General features: G+C 38.1%; 2 protein-coding genes across 2 annotated transcripts in view; both read left to right on the top strand.

Moving 5' to 3' along the window:
- The window catches only part of LOC127528026 (craniofacial development protein 2-like), a 1,148,403-nt gene that overhangs the window by 433,797 nt on the left and 693,755 nt on the right, over positions 1–20,851 (top strand). The gene's annotated exons all lie outside the window — the stretch shown is intronic.
- LOC114660741 (uncharacterized) overlaps positions 1–20,851 on the top strand; it is a 149,051-nt gene that overhangs the window by 5,254 nt on the left and 122,946 nt on the right. The window contains exon 2 of the mRNA XM_051928530.1: positions 15,093–15,187. Coding sequence (XP_051784490.1) covers positions 15,093–15,187 — 95 coding nt within the window. The remainder of the gene's footprint in view (positions 1–15,092; positions 15,188–20,851) is intronic.

The raw sequence follows: 20,851 nt of genomic DNA, 5'->3' as shown, positions 1-20,851 counted from the left end.
GCACTGTGAATTTAGCAAAATATAATATGCAAGAAACAATACAGCGGATGTTTATGTTTCATATTTTAGTCCACTTTAAAGGCAACCCTGTTTATATTTGTATATATCTAAAAATATGAAATATTTGGACTTAATTTTTGGCCTACATTTGAATCAGTTTTGAATTAATTAATTCTCTTACTCATGGTTTCCTTCATTAAAGATATTAAAAGGTAAAGGGGTAGGACTAGAAACTCACACCTTTTGTCATGCAGCTGAAATGGTCTTGCTGCTAACACCCCCTACTCTCTTCTTCTTGATGTTCACTCAAATGGGCATGACTGCCTCCTGGATGAATATTGCTGTACATTGTAGGTCCTTCAGGCTGCCATACAGCTTGATTATCACTGGTGTCTCCTTTTTCCAGATCTGGCATCTCATGGCATTGTACAGCAGACAGTCTTGCATTAAATACTCTGTTATCTGGCTGCCCATTTTGTATGGAGATTGGTCTGACTGATCATTCCAGGACTTGGTGTAGAAGAGGTGGTTTAGGTGGTTGTGGCCTGTCTGGAGTCTGAAGATAAGCTGCCTGCTCAGGTCTTGTAAGCAGGGGGTATGGGTCATTCCTATTTGAGCATTGACAACCACTTTGTGTATTGATTGGACTTGGATGGTGGTCTTAACTTCAGAGTAAGTGGAAGACCTGTCATCCTGTTCGTTTATAGATACTTCCTTTGCCAATTTATCAGCAACGTCATTGCTTAACACATTCTAGTGGGAAGGAATCCACTGTAGGATGACTGTGTGCAAAGGTTAATAGGAGGGGTAGACAGGATGTTCAGCTCTTTGTCCCCAGCAGAGTGCAGGGCCTCCAGGATAGACAGGGTGTCTGTAAAGAGCAGCATTGTTAGAGGTGTCAAGGCTGTTTTCCACATGGCCTGCACCAGTCTGAATAGTCACCGTTTCAGCATTGAAATTGGTAGAATAAGGCCAGTAATGAAAGACAGTCTTTCTTTTCTGCCTCATGGGTACCTGATGAAGATTTTGCCACCTCCATTCTTCACTGTTTGTTCAGTTGAGCAATTAGTGTAGAAGTGTGTCTGTTTTTCTAGCAAGTAGTTGCTCTGGATGTATCACTAGGGTTGGTGTTGTCCAGTGTGGTAGCCAAGGCCAGATTAAGACTCCAACAGGTCCCTGGGGTAACTTGATGAATAGATCTTCTTAACAGAGTACTGATCATACTTTAAACAATGCAGCACACAGACACCCAGTCATATGATACAGTGTGCTAATTTCCTACTAATGCCATATGAATGCTTGATCGTTTCATTGAGCAATGTTCCCTATGGTAATTTCAATCTGTGGACACTCAATTGTTTCAAGCGGGGGCAGAGATCTACTCTTGGTGATTTTAGTTCACAACACTGGACAAAAATGTTCTAGATAATTATCTGATATCACCTGGTGTACTCCACACTCCCCACACCCCTCTAGTGATGCCACTGCTGATAGCTTTTCTTCTCAGGGATGCTGCAGTGAGTACATGGTGTATCAAGTGTTGCTCCACACAATGTAATGTATGTAATCAATGATTCCTTGTAGGCAGTGTTTAGCTGCTGTAACTCTTGCATTTGAATATTTTGAACTTAAAAGTCAACCTTTGGATTGACTTCACAATTTACAAAAACCTTTCTTTCAGAGTACTAAATATGTATGGTAAATTTTGTGAACTTCTGAGCACTGGTTTGGATATTATTGGCATCAGATTTAAAAACTAAACTTTAAAAGCACAAAATTGAATGATTAGATGTCACCCATCTCTTAAGACTAACAAGTGCAAGATGTCCAGAGCATTTCATAAGAATTGGTCCATTCAGTCTCAAGGTAATTAAGTTCAGTTCTCAGTGATAAGTGCTCAGGTAAAATGCAAAAATAAATTTTACAAATTATTAAATACAGAATTAGTACTCATAAAGGCATGGATTTATTTAAGCCCACAGGAAAACAAAGTAGTTTGAAACTGATTAACATACAGTTAAAGGAAACCAACAATGTCTAGCCATTAATTAACTGTATAACAACTGTATCTATACTAATAAAAGGCAAAGCCCTCACTCACTCACTCACTCATTCACTCACTCACTCACTCACTCACTCACTCACTCACTCACTCACTCACTCACTCACTCACTCACTCACTCACTCGCTCGCTCACTCACTCACTCACTCACTCACTCACTCACTCACTCACTCACTCATCACTAATTCTCCAACTTCCCGTGTAGGTGGAAGGCTGAAATTTGGCAGGCTCATTCCTTACAGCTTACTTACAAAAGTTAGGCAGGTTTCATTTCGAAATTCAAAGCGTAACGGTCGTAACTGGAACCTCTTTTTTGTCCATATACTGTAATGGTCTGCAGCTCGCTGGCCGTGGGAGGCGGAGTTGCGTATCGCGTCATCACGCCTCTCACATAATCACGTGAACTGACTGTGAATGCAGTATGTAGAAAACAAGGAAGAACCCCAAATAGCACTGAGACAGGCTGTGTAAAGGCAGCTTCACAAAAAAACAGATCCTTAACAAATTGTTATTGGTATATTTTCCCTCAATTTAAAAAGGTTTTCTTTTCTTCTTAATTAAAATTTAAAAGCAATACTTCACCGCTGCGAAGCCCAGGAATTTGGCTATATGCAGTGAGTGTGTACGCCTGATGAGCCCAGAAATAGGGTGAAACACGTGTCGCGTACTCTTTGCATTATTTGACAGTAAACTATTTTCAACCATTCTATGATCTGCTTCTCACAACTGAAGGCACCGTGGCTGATGTTAGCTGACTTGCTGGCCAACCATAAGCGTTACCTAGAAGGTAACCACCCATACAATCAAATTGTGATTCAGACTACGAATGCCGTGAATGTAATTACCCCGATCTACATGCTGTCAAATAAACGAACCACACGCCGTGGCGCAATGTTAGGGGCTTTGCCTCTAGCGCTGGCGTCCGAGGTTCGATTCCCGTAAGGGAGTGAAGTGAGTGTGTACTCCTGATGAGCCAAGAATTAGGGCGAAACACGTGTCGCGTACTCTTTGTATTATTTGACAGTAAACTATTTTCAACCATTCTATGATCTGCTTCTCACAACTGAAGGCACCGTGGCTGATGTTAGCTGACTTGCTGGCCAACCATAAGCGTTACCTGGATCAAAAAAGCCAATTGTGGATTTGCGTACGACGCAAACATACATTATGAGTCTGACAAAACAGTACACATTGGATCCATGGATGTTCACTGTGACTATTGTCAAGCTCAGAAGTGGAAATGCGAGTCTCCTGGTTTGTGCTGTAACGGTGGTAAAGTCTCTGTCACTCTTTTACGTAAGCTTCCTGACCTAATTACGTTCACTTAAAAGATGCTATTGACAAAAACAACACTGATTTAATAGAACTTGGTCAAGCTGTGATATTACCATCTTCCTTCACTGGAGGACCTCACTATATGCACGAGCGTACACAAGACGCAATGACATACGTACATCATTATGGCCGCCCTGACTTATTCATCACATTTACTTGCAATCCTAAATGGCCTGACATCACTGAAATTCTCCTTCCACGTCTTAAATCTCACGATCGCCACGACCTTATCAGTCGTGTATTTCATCTCAAGATTCGCAAAATGATAGACTTGCTCACGAAGAGTAACATTTTCGGCTGTACAAATTGCTAAATGTACACCATAGAGTGGCAAAATCGAGGTATTCCCCATGCACACATTCTATTTTGGCTAAAGGATAGGATTAAACCAGCTCTCATCGATCAAGTCATCCGTGCGGAAATTCCTGATCCACAGGCTGACCCTGCCCTACACAAAATAGTAAAATCCAATATGATATTCGTTTGTTCAAAACCTTAAATCTCCGAAAGTTCTTCACCGATTGCTTTGAAATTTTGATACGTTGCATTCGAATACGCGCGTGTTTTTATATACATATTATATAGATGTCACACCTGTGACAGGTAAAAACATGCTTTTTTTAAAAAACACAGCGCCATCTGTTGGACGTAAAAGCAACACACGCCATACTAAATATTTTACGATTCTATTTCAATGTTTCGATCAAATACATTTGTAAGTACGTGAATAAAGGCAGCGACATGGCAGTTTTTGGCGTGCAACCAGAAAGAAATGATAGGAATGTGGTCATACATATTGATGAAATCGCACAGTATTAGGCTGGAAGATACATAAGCAGCAATAAAGCTGTATGGCGAATTTTTTCATTTCCCATACATGAACGAAGTCCAGATGTTGTTCACTTAGCAGTACATCTAGAAAATGGACAACGCGTTTATTTCACAGCTGCAAATGTGCACCAAATAGCCCTGAATCCACCGGCTACAACGTTAACTGCTTTCTTTACGTTATGTCAAAATGACACGTTTGCGAAAACACTGCTGTATTCGGAAGTGCCTACATATTACACATGGAATGCGAGTAGAAAATCATTTGAACAATACAAACAAGGAGAGCGAGTCAACGGACAACCTGGCATATTCAAAGAAACTACGATAGGCAGACTGTACACCGTGCATCGCAATCAAGATGAATGCTTCTTTGTTCACATGCTGTTGGTAAATGTGCCCGGTCCAACGTCTTTCCAGCAATTGAGAATTTTCAACGGTGTTACACATGCCACTTTCCGAAGTATATGTCAAGCTCTGAATTTATTGGAGAATGACCGATACTGGGATGTATACATTAATGACGCGTGGAACGCGTCACATCCAAATCAAATTCGTGCATTGTTTGCAATCATATTGACCGCCTGCTCTCCTTCTCCAACACAGTTATGGGAGAAATATAAATCGCACATGGCTGAAGATATTTTCCGTGGAATACGCAAGTAAAATTCAAATATAAACATGGATGTCACAGCAGACATCTACAACTAAGCGTTGATAATGATTGAAGATTTGTGCTTAGAAATCGCGAACAAAGTTCTCAATCAATTGGGAATGCCAGCACCGAATCGATCTGTTGCTGCTTCGTTCAATGTAGACTTGCGTCGTGAACAAAATTACAACACGGGTGATCTTTTGTCGTATGTGCAATCAAATATTCCTAAGCTAACGCTTCAGCAAAAAGGCATTTACAATCAAATAATGCAAACTGTCAATAACGGGGTTGGAGAAATCTGGAAATTGGTGACGATTTGAGTAGTGGACACTTTGATGTTTATGAATGTTTCAACTGTCAAAAGCTGGATGCGAAGTTATCAATGAAGCCGGTTGTATGCTTACAACGCTTGACAGATGCCGAATGTCACTTCAACACAAGAAGTCCTGCAAATACTAACATGATTGAAACAAACCATGAAATTCAAACCGATTATGACAGCAGCAATCCAAGCTGTGAGAAAACAGTAAAAAGGAGGCATGTCAGACGTCGTGGTACATTTTCTGATGCAGCTAGATGGAAACAACTTTGTGACGCTGCCGCCAAATACTCGCAGAAAAATCCACAAGTTAATAGACACGCTGTCGCTAAATACTCACAGGCAAATCCACAAGTTCATAGAGACGCTGTTGATAAATATTCGCACGCAAATCCACAAGTTAATAGAGCTTCTGTTTCTAGGTACGATCCCAATAATAAAAAGCGGCTCATACGAAAACAACAGGTTTGGCTCAAAAAAGCTGATTGTGGATTTGCGTACAGCCACCGAAACTTTGTAACGGCACAAGACTTCAGGTCACATGTCTGCAAAAGAACCTAATTGAGGCATCTATTTTTACTGGCAGTGGCTCAGGGGAGAGAGTTTTTATTTCTCGCATCCCCGTTATACCCTCTGATCTCAATTTCAATTTTTGATCTCTTGATTTCAATTCAAACGCCTCAAATTTCCAATAAGGCTCTGCTTCACAATGGCAATTAATAAGTCTCAGGGACAGACCCTACAAAAGGTTGGCATTGATTTGAGGCAAGATTGCTTTTCACATGGCCAACTGTACGTTGCATGCTCAAGAGTAAGCTCAGCGCACAGCTTGGTCATATTACAACCAGAGGGCCGAACTGACAACGTGGTATACAAACAGATCCTTAACAAATAATTATTTGTATATTTTCCCTCAGTTTAAAAATGTTTACTTTTCTTCTTAATAACAATTTTAAGGCAGTACTTCGCCACTGCGAAGCGCGAGTATTTTGCTAGTAATAAATTAAACGTTAGTGACCACAAAAGACACCCAAATACACAGACACACAGACATATACTCCTCTCCAAAAATGGTCAAACCACGTTCTAGGGATATCAAAACATGTTTCTCCATTAAAGTCTGAAAGACTTTTTTTGAGAAAACAATGCTTCCTCCATTCATGATATATGGAGAAAGTAACAAAACAAAAATTTATATGAATTTTAACCAATTTCTTCAAAGGTGGTATTGACTGAAAAAACAAATTAGATTATTTCAATTAATAGTTTTGCAGAAAATTCTGTCACTGATAGCCGTTAGATGCAACAGATAAGAATACAACATAAGATCAGTGAATGTGTGCATTGTAAGTGCAGGCTACTGGATATGGGTAATTCAGTAAAGCATCCAGTGCAGAGGACAGAATCAGAAGTCACTGATTAATTTGTAGAATATCACTTTTAAAAGGTGAAATGAAATACATATTAGATGTATGTTCAATCTTATCTTATGTAGAAAGTGAGGGATTCCTAAGGGTAAAGGCAGATCTAACTCAATAGAGAAAACCTCCCCAAGGAAGACAGAGTCCCATGCTGATAATAAGAGAACATCATTAAGTATTGTTGAAGTGCCAGCAAAAAGACAGGCACCAATATGGGCAGTAAATTCTGTCATGATGTGTACAAACATTAGGAGTTTAAAAAGGAGTGAAAAATTAGGAGTTGTTCTACAGGATATATAAATATCTTGCTGTTTTACCCCTGAAAATCCCATGCAAGTTGAGTATCCCAAACAGAAAGAAATTTGTGTACTGTATATAAGAGTTGTGGGGGATGAGTGAAGCAGAATGTGTTAGTGAAGGGCCCCATCAGTGTACATCTGCCAAGGGAAAAAATGTTACTTGCATGCTGAAAAGAAAAGGTAACAGACATAACGTTTTCGCTGCACAACCTTTTATCGATTTTGTGACTGAAAAGAAAAAAACAGATACATATTGTACATTGGAAAGGAGGGAACAAAGCCAAGGGAGATGAAAGAAGTGAGAGACAAAAGTAGGCGTGAAAAGCTGCCATTAGAGAAGATGAAAAAGTTAAGTCAGTCATTAAGATCTGGAGAAATATGGGATCAAAAGCTGATGATAAGAGTAGCGTCTTTTATTTTACTTTGAAAGATGTCTTTGAAACACAGTGAAAGAACACAAACAGAGTGAGCAGTGCGGCAATGATCATGGGATGTGAAGTGTTTTACAATAGGCTTTGCAAGGTCTTTGATCTTCCCAGCTCGGCCATGGTCCTGGAAATGATCTGCTAGTTATCTCTCTGCTTCATCTACTGTGCTGTAGATGACTGGGCACTAAAAGAAGAAGTTGTTTTCAGTGTGCATGAGATGAAAGGGACTGAACAATAGGTAGTTTTGAGAGTCAGCCACCTTATACTGTACTAGACAGAGATTTTAAGTCCTGGAAGGATAATGGAAACACTAATGTTAAAGGAAGGGTAGGGTTGTTGTAGATACATTCATAAACTTGAGTGATGGAAAGAAACTGGTAGATCATTATTGAATTCCTTCTCAAGCTGCCGTCAGAACTAACACAATCACTTTTTTTTGTATATTTCCAGTAAAAAGCCAAGGTAGGAAAAAAAGAAATGCTCTTCTACCCAGGTGATAAAAGTGCTGGCACAGCTAAGTCACATCCTAGTACCCATTGTAACTCTACTTACCTAGTGGTGAAAGTTGTTATCAAAAGAGAAAGCACTGAGGTTAAAAACATTCACATTTAATTTTACTTTGCTTAGCAAATGCTATTGTCCTAAGTGACTTATAAAAGAGGTCAACATATTTGAGTAAACATCAGTCTAGAGGTCTGTTTAGGAACAAGTGTTAGAGGACAAGGTTAGAAAATTAATTACCACATGTACAAGAGCTTAGAACAAAATAGAAGCTATGTACAATTCTAAGATTACAAACTCATAATAATATCAGTTAGGAAGAAATTCACAGAAAAAGGGGTCTTCAAACATTTCTTAAACACATTAAGGGAATCAGTTGTTCAGATGGGGGTGGGAAGCTTATTCCACCAGCTACAAGCTACACATGAAAAAAATCTGGATTGAGATTTGATGCCACACAGAGGTGGCATCACCAAATGCTGTTTATCAGCAGACCTGGGTGGGTAAGAAGGAGCGTAGGACCTCACAAGTGTCTCCATAGATATATGTGTTCAATCACTGACTAATCTTTATGCAAGCATCTTGGATCTGAAGTTAATATGTACTGCTACAGAGAGCTAATATAGTGACCAAAAATGAGGAGTGACATGTGCATGCCTTAGATGACTGAACACAAGACGTGCTGCAGCATTTTGACCCATGTGCAGCAATGTGGTGTCAAATGCTTGTACTCCTGCCAGCAGAGATGCAGCCGTCAAGACATAAAAAGACCAAAGCCTAGACCAAAAGTTGTTCTCAGTACTCTGTCAGATATGGTCTGATCTTGTGGATGTTGTAAAGAGTGAATCTGCAAGACAAAGAGACAATTGCAACATGGTCAGTGAAGGAGACCTAGTCGCTGATCACCACCCTAAGATTGCATTCTGACTTGATGGGTGTTAGCAATAGTGAACTGAGCAATTAGAGATGGAGTGCTGAACCAACAGGTAAACAGGGGTAATATGAAGGTTCATTTTGCCAGATTGAGCTGGAGATGGTGCTGCTTCATCCAGGTTGCAATATCAGTGAGACATGTAAAGATTATAGCTGATACCACGTGGTGCTCTGGAGGGAATGACAGTTACAGTTACATATAATCAGTATAACACTGATGCCATGGTACAGGATGATTGGGCCTAGAAAGGAGGTGTATAGAAAAAAGAAAAGAGGACCCAAAACTGATCTTTGGGGCACCCTTGAGCTTTTCTGATGCACCCTTAACATCTGTTCTTCATAGGACACACAGTTAAATCTGTCTAAAAAGTAGGACTTAGATCACCTGAGGGTACTAGTGATGCTAATGTTAGAGAAGGTGACAAAGAGGATCTGATTGTTGACTATGGCAGTGGCAGAGGATAGATGTAGAAGGAAAGAACAAATAAAAAGTTGATAGCTGTAGCCAGTCATAACATGTTGACCACAAAGATCAGAGCTGTCTGAAAATACTTAATGAAAAGAGAAGTGAGATCAAAACTACTTAAAGGGATTAAGCATATACGTTTTCAGGAAGCAGATCAGGTGTCAGAGAGCGTGGATGGTAAAGAGTTAAAGATGTTATTTTTAAAAAAAAAAAGCAGTTGAAAGTTCAAAAACCAGAGATCTACCAGGATGAGGACAGACAGCATGTTGGTAACTATAGAATGGTGGAATGGCCCCTCTTGAAGCCTGACTGATTAGCATCAAGCAGTCAGTTCTGCAGAAGGACAATGAGGCCTTCATTGTGATGAATGACTGTGGGAATGATGGTGATGTCCATTCACCGAAGACAACAGAGTAGAACTGTCTCTACTGGACCTCAGTGCTTCTTTACCTTTAGAAAACTGAATTATTTGTTGTCTTTAATGGACCAGATCTACCTGCAGCTCCATAGCCTAATCATTAGCTAATCACGATCACAGAACTTCACAATCTTGCACATTTGCTTTAAAGAGTGTGTGCCCTCTAGTGGTCAGAAGATTTCATCATCTCTGGCCTTTCTCACTCAATTTCTTTCCATCTCTCATTCAGTCAGTGTTGGAGACTTTCTGTGAGTTCTACCACTACCCTGCGCCATCCTGGTGATGTGTTTTTGTCAGTCAGGCATCACTTGAAAGATTTATCAACTAAGTTTACATCATCTAATCAATTGTAAAGTAGGATGTGAGGTAATACATTACATGAAATTGTGTGTACATAATGTGATTGTGCATATTTATATGACATTAATGTAACATGAATGTATATCTGGAAGACACTATGTGCATATCAAATTCACATCTTTAGTTTGTTCTTTCAGCACTAATATTTCATCCCTAAACAAGATAAAAAATACACGAAGGCAGCAATTGAAATCCTCACTAAAATAAGGGCCACATTTTTAATAGACAGCATCTGCGGTATGATATTAAACATTATTTAGACAGTGGCTTCACAACGACATACTGCATATAGATTCTGTGCTTCTTCTCTTATTCAGATTTTTGAATCAAGTCCCTATTAGATAACATTAAACTTTGTTGTGGTCTATTAATAAGCTTTAAGAGGTTATTCCTATAATTAATTACGTTAAGCTAACATAGATGAAGTATAGCAATCCATTATTATTTATATTACATAATATTTGTCATAACATACTTTTCATAGTAATTTTAATTACAAAGAGCTAAAAAGTAACTACTTTAATATTTTGCTTATACAACTTGCACTAAACACAGTAAATTAAATTTTGTGTTTATAAAACTGACTGCTCATGTAAAAATTGTAAAGCAGATAAGAAAAATCTGATGTTCCCAGCATATAACTTTCCTATCAGTAGCATGCTGCATAGAACAATATTTTATTCTTTGGCATGAAATGAAAAATCCCTAACATACTGGAAAAATGTACATTAAATTCTCCAAGGCCAGTTGTCTTGAAGTTGGAACAAAAATGTAGAATTAAGTTATTATCTCTGTAGAGCATAATTTACAGGAGTGATTTTGTTCAAAATCAATATGCTTCTAGCATTTTACAATACTAAAAACAATGCCAAAGTTTTACTTGCATTGAGCAAATCATTTTTTGAGTAATTAAGTCTTCAGGCTCATACCATGGCTTACTCACAATCATTGCTCACTCACACAGTAGTAAAATCATGTTCAGGGATTCTTAAAACATATTCCAATAAAAACTTTGACCCTGTCTCAATACTTATGGCTTTTGTAGCTAACTGCGTTGGGCAGAATGTTCTCAACTATAGTGATCTTTCTCAAAAAATTGTGACACACAGGCACATTCCAGAAGTGGTCAAATGGTATCCAAAGGTGCTTAAACACGAAAAGTGAAACTTTTGATATAATCCTTTGAAACCCAAACTGCAAAAACATTCAATATATTTTTAAAAGTTATGGTAATATTTATTTTAGATTCTGCAAAAATGCATCTATTGCTCATTTACTCTCATGTAACAAGACCTTAACAAATGCTTATTTCAGTCTTCATAACACTTATGAAACACTAGTAGAGAGGTTATTCATAGTTGTGCAGTGTGGTATATTGACATGATGGTTATCTTACTTGTTATTATGAAGGATTCAAAGGTGTGAGATATGGCCGGCCATGCATCCCGGCCAACACCCCCAGGCCGCCAGATGGAGCCCTCCCTGCAAAATGGAGGTGCCCCGAATGCCAGCAGGGAATCACAGACAATGCAGTTTTAATACACAGCCCTGCTGGATACCATGGGGGCTGCCAGGAGTCTCTGCAGGGAGGCCCAGGGATTGTTATTTTCACTACACCCTGGAAGTACGTCCCAGGCACATGGACAGAGGAAATGACGTACTTCCGGGATGAAAAAGAAGAGTTTTGATCTGACCCGGAAGTGCTAAGAAGTCACATGGACTGAGGGTTCAGAAGCACTTCCGGGTCAAGGACTATAAAGGACTGTGGGAAATCCCAGACGGCTGAGATGAGTTGGGAGGCAGGGTGACTAAGCGTCTGGGAGTTGAGGATTGTGTATTGCTATTTATTGTATTGATTTGTTGGAGTATTGTGGAGTGGTGGTGCTTTGTGCACATTATAGTTCAAATAAATAATTATTGGACTTTTATCTGGTGTCTGGCATCTGATCTGAGGGTTCAAGGGAGCGAGAGTGCCCCCTATCTCTCACAAAGGTTTTATACTAAATATGTAATATCAAGAAAAAGTGAAGTTTTGTTAGTAGGTCACATTGCAGAGATGAATCAACACTTCACTGATGTTTTATAAGTGTTATGAAGACCAAAAGATACCTTTGTTAAGGTCTTGTTACATACATAATAGTAAATGTGCAGTAGATGCATTTCTGCGTACATAAAGTGTTACCAAAGTTATAAAAATGTTTCACTTTAGAACCATGTGACAAATTAATAAACACAATGATTGTGAAGAAATAACATTTACTTTTCCAAAATTTGTAGAAACATAAATGAAAGACTTTGCAAAAAACTACTTTTTAAGCACTTTTTTGGCTTGGAGAATTCTTATTGTGATTTACATTTATTTGCTTAGCAAATGCTTTTATCCAAAGCAATTTACCAAAGAGAACAACATAACTGAGTAAACATCAGCCTTGGGGACCATTTTGAAATAAGTGTGCAGGACAAGGTTACACAATTGATTAACACAGACCAGCTACTCTTTTCTCAGCTGCAAAAAAACTTTCATTAAAACCGTTATTAATTAGCAAGATATTTACAAAACAAAAGAGTTTGTAAGTGCTTCTTAAACACAGTGATTCTAGTTTTGCTTCTAAAACTTTAGCACATTTACTTAAACATGACAGCAGGTCTGTTGTCTTCCCTTGTTTGACCCAAGTTACATCTGACTTTCCTTCCATAATGACTCAAAAAGTCTTCAACACTTGTTTAAATAAAGTAGTTAGTCAGGACTGTTAGGACATATCTCAATAGCCACAGCACTACTAAGTTGTGACATAAGTGGCTGGTATCTTCAACACCTTTTCTAACCTTACAATATGTTTTTTGTGAAGTTCAAATCAATGTAATGTTTAAAAACAGGCATGAACATTGTGCTTCAAAAAGAATACAAAAATGGCAAGGAAGTCCAAAATTATGATTAATTAATCCAGCACAGGATGGACGAAACAAAGCGAGAAGTAAAAGAATGGCATAACTAAAAATAATTGAAACAAGAAAATAAACCTTTTCCACCTCACAGTGCCTGACCTTGCAATAATGGTAGCCATTGATGTACTGAGTGAAACTGTTTTTCACCACATCAAGTTCCAAGAATGCAATGCAGTCTCCATATTCAATGCAGTCCACTCCGTCTGTCTCATGAGTTCTCTGGTATTGTGCTTTCTGCCAATCCAGTCTTTGCACTAATTCATTTGACTTTAAACTTATAGAGACACTGCAAGAGAAAGTTATCTAAATCCCATCCTTGGGTTACCATCAAGGTGTTTTTGAATTACTTTGGGGTCAGGGGTGCACCTAAAATTTCCTATGCCTGCCAGGTTAGAATGCCCCCTGGTGGTGTGTTGAACCACTGCAACCTTGAGTTTTTGCTAAAGAAAGTGGAGATCCTCAATATATTTTTGGCGTTCCTGAACTCTGTATTGGGCTGCAGTATGCAATTTGTTCCATTTGGGGTTCCTTTCCTGCCACCTAGAAGTCTGCGAGGAATTTTGTTGTAATCTTGATGGTACTGTGCAGGTTTTATCTCTCATTCTGCCAGAAATGGGGTCATTAATTTAGAGACACTCACTGCCTACTCTGTAAACTGACACTAGTACTTGAAGGAGTTGTCCATGCGCCAGCGTGAGTTCCTTTCTTCTTAAATGGCTAAGGTCGTGTCTTGCAAATGCCCTTTAGCATTTGCTACCCAAGTTAGTGGACAGAGTAGTATGCTAATAGTGCATTGATGTTGCTGTATACTTAATTGTAGTATATAATTAAGTATCCCTGAGCTGTCCTGATTCCTTATTTTTTCAAATGTAATTCTAGGCCAGTGCTGTTTAGTTAGCATTCTTGTATGTGACTCCTAAATATTATGTTGCTAGGTAAAGGTAAAGGACACATACAGTATTCCGAAACACAAAAAACAACAATTAATAATAATAATAATAATACATTTTATTTATATAGCGCCTTTCCCATGCTCAAGGCACTTAATTCTTTTATATCAACACATTGTCATGTGTTTTTGTGTATTTTATGTTTTTTATGGTTTTTTTTTACAAAAGAAATAATGTGTCTGTGGTTTATTATTTGTTTTAACTTAATTTGATAAAGTTTATTTTGGCTGGCCTCTTGTTTTCTTCATTTATGCATCACTGTTTGGAGACATTATGTGAGCATGTGCGCAGATTACGTTACAGAAGTGACAATAAACATGTACCCTTGTTGGATACAATTATTCAAAAAGACTTCTTTAGAGTAGTTAGTTTCTGTATTCATGCTGGCCCATGTGTTAGGTTTGTGCTTCTGGTTCTGACTTCTTTTTTGCTCCTGATCAACATCTTGCCCCACTTGTACTGGTTTTTGATTTCTGATTATACTGTTTTAACTCCTTTCTTTGCCAGACCAAGACTCATTCTTGGCTAACTATCTCCTGGTTAATCGCCATCTCACAGCAATCCTGGAACATGTCTTGTGTTCCTATAAATGCCAAATCTTCTGGTTGTAAACCATGCTAATTTTTCTCCTAAAAACTGCTAACTTCCATTTGTCTGGTTCAGAGAATTGGGGGTTGGAGTCTAACCTGACAGAACTGAGCACAAAGCAGTAACCACCCCTGGATGTTATGCCAGCCTATTGCATAGCACACCCATGCACACCTCTATTCTCATTCTTATGGGGTCAGTTTAAAGTTGGCAAATTACTTAATTTGACATATCAGGATCTGTGAAGAAAACTGGAGAACAGAAGGAAAACTTATCACTGACCTCCCATCCTTAATAGCATCTGAATTAAAGAAAAAGTGACAAATCGCTTCAGTTTTAATGTTATTTCAAATGGGAATTTGCCTAAAGAGGAGCAGAGATAAAACAACTGGCATATAAAACCTACTTAGCGTATGCATGGGAATCTAGAACACAAAGTTGAATATGTGGAGAAAATGCAATTCTTTTGTTTCTTGACAGGAATGCTTATATAATAATGACCGCTCTTGTTACCAATGTATTCTAAAGCCATCTTTCTTTAATTTACTGATTTTGAATGAATACATTTTTCATTGTTTCTTAGGTTCAATCGGCAGTGAAAGCAATATTCGAGCTCAGACTGCTATGGCACGTCTTTCTGTGGACCTATGGCCAAGACAAAACTATAATGTTGATGAGGTAGGTGTTTCCCCTTCCTACTTATCTTACCTAACACGAAGTTACAGTCTAATACATTATTATAATACATTTTATTTAATATATAGTAAAAAATAAACCATGTAAATAGAGTGGAGAAGGTCTCCATATTTGAGACCAGTTCTACATACTATTTTCTGAACATATCCTGAAAAAACAGTCTTAAAAATATATGAACAATTGCTGTACCTTTTATTTCTAGCTATATTCACTAAGAATAGCACAGTGTCACATTGATTACTGCTGCTGTTTTGTCGCTTCAGGAGAATGGGTGAGAATTCTGGTCCAGTCAGCATCGGTTTGGAGTTACATATTTTTGCCATAATTGGGTGGGCCTTTTTCTTCATTCTCCATTTTTTCTCCCACTTTCAGAAGAAGTCCATCTTTGGTTAACTGGTGTCTCTAAACTGACCATGTGTGTTTAAGAGTATTTCCAGCAATGGACTAGCACCCTTGGACTCCTGGCTTATACCCAACGCTTCCTGGGATAGGTATTGACCCCACAGCCCTGGAAGCATACAGGGGGTTCAGATAATGGATTGACAGTTGCATTTTATTAATTATTTCAATTTGCTATGTTCAAGTTATCTGATCATTCTGATTGTATATACAACCAAGAGAGCTGCAGCATAATGTATATTAAAAGCGTTGCATTGCTAGGTGTACGATTAAACTCCATATCACAAAAAAGACACTGACTCATTGTGACAGTAGAGCTAAGTATGGTGCCACTCTGAATTAGCCATTCTTCTGTCAAATACTGTTAGTGTTCTATTGCTGCATGAATTGTGATTAACGTGTTTTCAATTTGCATGTATTATTTAAGCTCTGCTGCCTCACAATAGAGAGACCACAGTTCATGTCCTTGGTCCTCCCTGCATGGAATTTCCATTTTCATGTTTTCATGGGTTTTCTCTGGGTGCTCCAGTTTCCTCCCACAATCCAAAGACATGCAGGTTATGTTGACTGGTGGAGCTAAATTTGCTCTAGTGTGTATGTGTGAATGTGTGAGAGTCTCTTCAACTTCCAAAGGACTGGTGCCCTATCCAGGGGTTATTCCAGCCATGTGTCCTTTGCTTCCTAGGATTGGCTCTAGTCCCCTGTGAGACTGCTCAAGATTAAGTAGGTTTAGAAAATGGAATGGTGTGTATCATTTGGTCAACTGAAAATATCATTGCCTGTGACTTTCCTAAACTTCAAAATGTGTATAGCTCCAGGAGCAGGAAGTGTGCAAGCATGATTATTGATGACTTTTCCCATCCTGGCCATCACATGTTTAAAGCTGTCACTTCAGGGAAACATTACAGAGCAGTGGAGTTTAATGCAAGATGTTAAGTTGTTATTTTAATTATCCTTTAATCTTTTTCTAAAAATCCACAACAGGTATCATTTGTCAGTGGATTTTAAGTTGTTAAGAATTGTTGGTGTTAAGCACTTGAACTACAGTATAATATTACTGTTCATGTCTTTGTGTTTAAGTTTTTTGTAATGGTTGTTGTTATGTATGTGAATTTAATGTCATTATTAGCAAAAACTAAGTCAAATTCCTTGAAATGTGTTAACACATTTGACTATTAAAGTGATTCCGTTCATCCATCTATTCATCCATCCACCCACATAGTACGTGATTTCTCTTTTTTTGTTAATATATTTAATTCCTCCAGCTTTGCATGTATGGATGACAGGGCAATACAATGGTTAGCACTACTACTTCATGGGTCCAGCATCCTAGCATCAGATCTCATGCTCGGTGTGTATTTTTGCACATTCACTGAGTACCCACAGGTCTTTTTCTTTCATATTCCCAAAGATTTAATTTTTTGATTAAGTGGTGATTCTTAATTGGCCATGTCGGGTTTGCATGTGTATGTGAGTGAGCCCTGCAATGATCTGGCATCTAGTGCTGCTAGGATAGACTGGCTCCCTACGACCCTAAATTAGAATAAGAAGGATTTGAGAATATATTGATATATATATACAGTGAATAAAATATACTATAATCTGCAGGTGCTTCTGTGAAAGAGACTGACTGATTGTGTCTTGACTGTAACATGCTTCAGGCCTAGTGTTTCATCTTAGATCTAACACTTTAATGTGCTTTGATAGTTCTCTGTGTTTGCTTTTACAAGACAGACATTTTTGGCAATTAAAGAAAATGACAACATACCATAGATTTATTTATTAAAGTCTTTAGTTGAAGGCATGTGTGTTGATTTAAGGTTCATTTACATTAGGCGGCTCATATTCTGAAATCAAGACAAACAAGGCATCCAAAAAATTATTCAGTTTAATACAGATTTTGAAGGTCTGCTCAAAATTTCAGGCACTATCTATTGTTATAGGTCAGTGTTTGATGGTAAAGGTTTATTTTTGGCACTTTATTGTTTGCCATCAACCAATATTTAATATTGCTTTTATTTTATATTGTTTTATTGTTAACATTTTTAGGGTGCTGTCATCTTTGTTTTTTGTCAACGATGGGCGTTATTGGCTCTGTTATCAAAAGGGGTGCATTTTGCTAGGTCATTATTTCTGAGACTATTTAATTGATCCCTAGGGTTTTCTTAATGTGCATGATTTTGGATTAAAAAAAAGTACTTAAATCTCGCAAATGTATATACTGTAATTATTTTGGGCACACCATCTTTGGTCTGTTGTTAAAAATGCTCTGAAGTGCCTCTGCTCCTTCAGACATCTGAGTGCAGCTTGTATTTTTACACCTGTTCTCGTGAACTTCTACAAGTGCACATTAGAGTCCATCCTCACTGGGTGCACAACATCTTGGTATGGCACCTGCTAAGGTCAAGATTATAAAGCACTGGAGAAGAAGGTGAAAGCAGCACAGGACATTACCAGCAACGAGCAGCCTGTTGTTCAGATCATAAACAGCACTCATTGCCTTAGAATGGGAATCAATATTATTATAGAACTCAGCCAACCTGCATAGCCACTTTTCTCATTCTGTCCTTCTGGCAAATGGCTCTGGGCAATTAGAACATTAGAACAATCTAGAGGAGAACAAGCCATTTGGCCCAACAAAACCTTCCAGTTCTATCTACTTAATTCCTCCAAAATAACTTTTGTCTAGTTTTGAAAATCCCTAAAGTCCTACTGTCTACCACACCACTTGGTAACTTATTCCATGTGTCAAGGGTTCTCAGTGTGAAAAAAAACTTCCTAATATTTGTGCTAAAGTTATCCTAAACAAGTTTCCAATTGTGTCCACGTGTTCTTGATGAACTAATTTTAAAGTAACAGTCTCAATCCACTGTACTAATTCCCTTCATAATTTAAAACATTTCGATCATGTCTCCTTTTAATGTCCTTTTGCTTAAACTGAAAATGCTTAGCTCTTTTAATGTTTCCTAATATCTCATCCACTGTAGCCTTGGAATCAGTCTAATCATTCTTCTCTGGACGTTTTCTAGCACTTATATATATTTTATGTAGCCTAGAGACCAAAACTATACACAGTACTCCAGATGAGGTCTAACCAGTGTGTAATTTAAAACTTTGACTTGTACTCTACACATTGTGCTATATAACTTACCATTCTGTTAGCTTCTTAATGGCTTCTGAACACTGTCTGAAGTTGATAGTGACGAGTCCACTGTGACTCCTAAATCCTTCTTACAAGGTGTACTTTTGATTTTCAGACCTCCCATTGTGTATTCAAGCCTATCATTTTTTCTTCCTACATGTAATATATTAGCACTTGCACCAATAGTTTCAGAGATAGCTTCTATTCTCGGGTTGTAAGGTGGCCAAAAAGACAATTACTGTATAAGTACAAATGCTATATACTCTCTTATATATACTTTACTTATATGTAAATATATATTTTATTTGTACTTTATGTATAATACATTAGCACTCACACTAGTTTATATATATAGCTTTTGGACAGAGATTTGAAATGCAGCCTCTTCAGAAGCTAGATCCCAAATGAACAGCAGAAGGGGCAGAGTTGGAGACATCCATTCTAGAAATGATATTAGTAGTCTTCTAGGGTGTGCTCTAAAGGGAACAAAAACTATGTTAATGACAGTGTCACACCGAAAAACCTTCCTTCACATTCTTACCTGATTCAACACCCAGAAGTCTATCTATCTATCTATCTATCTATCTATCTATCTATCTATCTATCTATCTATCTATCTATCTATCTATCTATCTATCTATCTATCTATCTATCTATCTATCTATCTATCTATATAATTCACTACTGTGGCTGTTCGTTTGTCTGTCCAGGATTTTAAATCACATGTACCTTTTGACCTATTGACCTGAAGTTTGGTACACTTATACTACTTGACCTCTACTGTCCGCTTTCGAGGTGATGATTTTTATTACTCTTTTTATTTTTATTTTATTTTATTTTATTGTAGAATCAACTCTAGGCAGCGGGCAACAGGGCAGCCGTGTGGCGTATGAATATGGGTGTCGTTCTTATCCCTATACCCTTCGCCGCCACTTCCTCTAACTCTACATATCTTAAATCATTCTTGAGGCAGGTTGAACACTTAAGTGCCAGCTTAAGTGAAAAATTAAGAAAAATGTACTGAGTAATTGCAGCACAAAAACTGGCTTACCGTATATACTCGAGTATAAGCCGAACCGAATATAAGCTGAGGTACCTAATTTTACCTACAAAAACTGGAAAAACTTATTTACTTGAGTATAAGCCTTGGGTAGGAAATGCAGCAGCTACTAGTAAGTTTCAGCAATCAAAATAAATACCAATAAAATTACCGTACATTAATTGAGGCATCAGTAGGTTAAATGTTTTTGAGTACAGGTACTCATCGACGTACAACCTATGCAAGTTACGACTGTTCAACTTTATGACGCGTTCGACAGTTTCCCCCACCAGCTGTTGGCAGCGCCAGTTTCCCACACTCCCAAGTCTCGCTACGCAGCAGTAATAATATACGCAGCAGTGTTGCCCTACGTGTGTTTGTGTCTTGTTGTTTTGGCAATTTTCGATAATAATATACCCCTAACATGTCTACCAAGAGGAAATTGTCTCTGTCCACTCCTCAGCCTGACAAAAAGGAAAGAAAGGCCATTGATCTAGACACCAAAATGATGATAATAAAACAGTATGAAGGAGGAGAGAAAGTGAATGCGATCGCATGTGATATGAAGTTATCACACTCTACTGTGTCGACTATATTAAAGGACAAAAATAGAATTCGTGAAGCTGTGAAAGGTTCTGCACCTTTGCGATCAACAGTGATTACGAAGCAATGTACTGGGCCCATCCAAGAAATGGAGAAATTGTTAAACATTTGGATGGAAGATCAGATTCAAAAGTGGACGCCGTTAAGCCTCTTTACAGTACAGTCGAAGGCTAGAAGTCTGTTTGGGACTTTAAAGGAACGTGCCGGAGAAGACTACAGTCAAGAATTTGTGGCAAGTACTGGTTGGTTTAAGAGGTTTAAGAAAAGATTCCAATTGCATAATGTTCGAGTGACTGGAGAAGCAGTGAGTGCGGATGAGGAAAGAGCTAGTAAGTTTGTCGATAGTTTAGACGAAATAATTAAGGATGAGGGTTATCTTGCAGAGCAGATTTTTAATGTGGATGAAACAGAGTTATATTGGAAGCAGATGCCAGGATGCACTTACATCCACAAAGAAGCCAAA

Source organism: Erpetoichthys calabaricus, chromosome 1, assembly GCF_900747795.2.
Source record: "Erpetoichthys calabaricus chromosome 1, fErpCal1.3, whole genome shotgun sequence".
NCBI lineage: Eukaryota > Metazoa > Chordata > Cladistia > Polypteriformes > Polypteridae > Erpetoichthys > Erpetoichthys calabaricus.
Note: the sequence above shows the minus strand (reverse complement) of the source record. Positions and strands in the feature narration are given on the sequence as shown.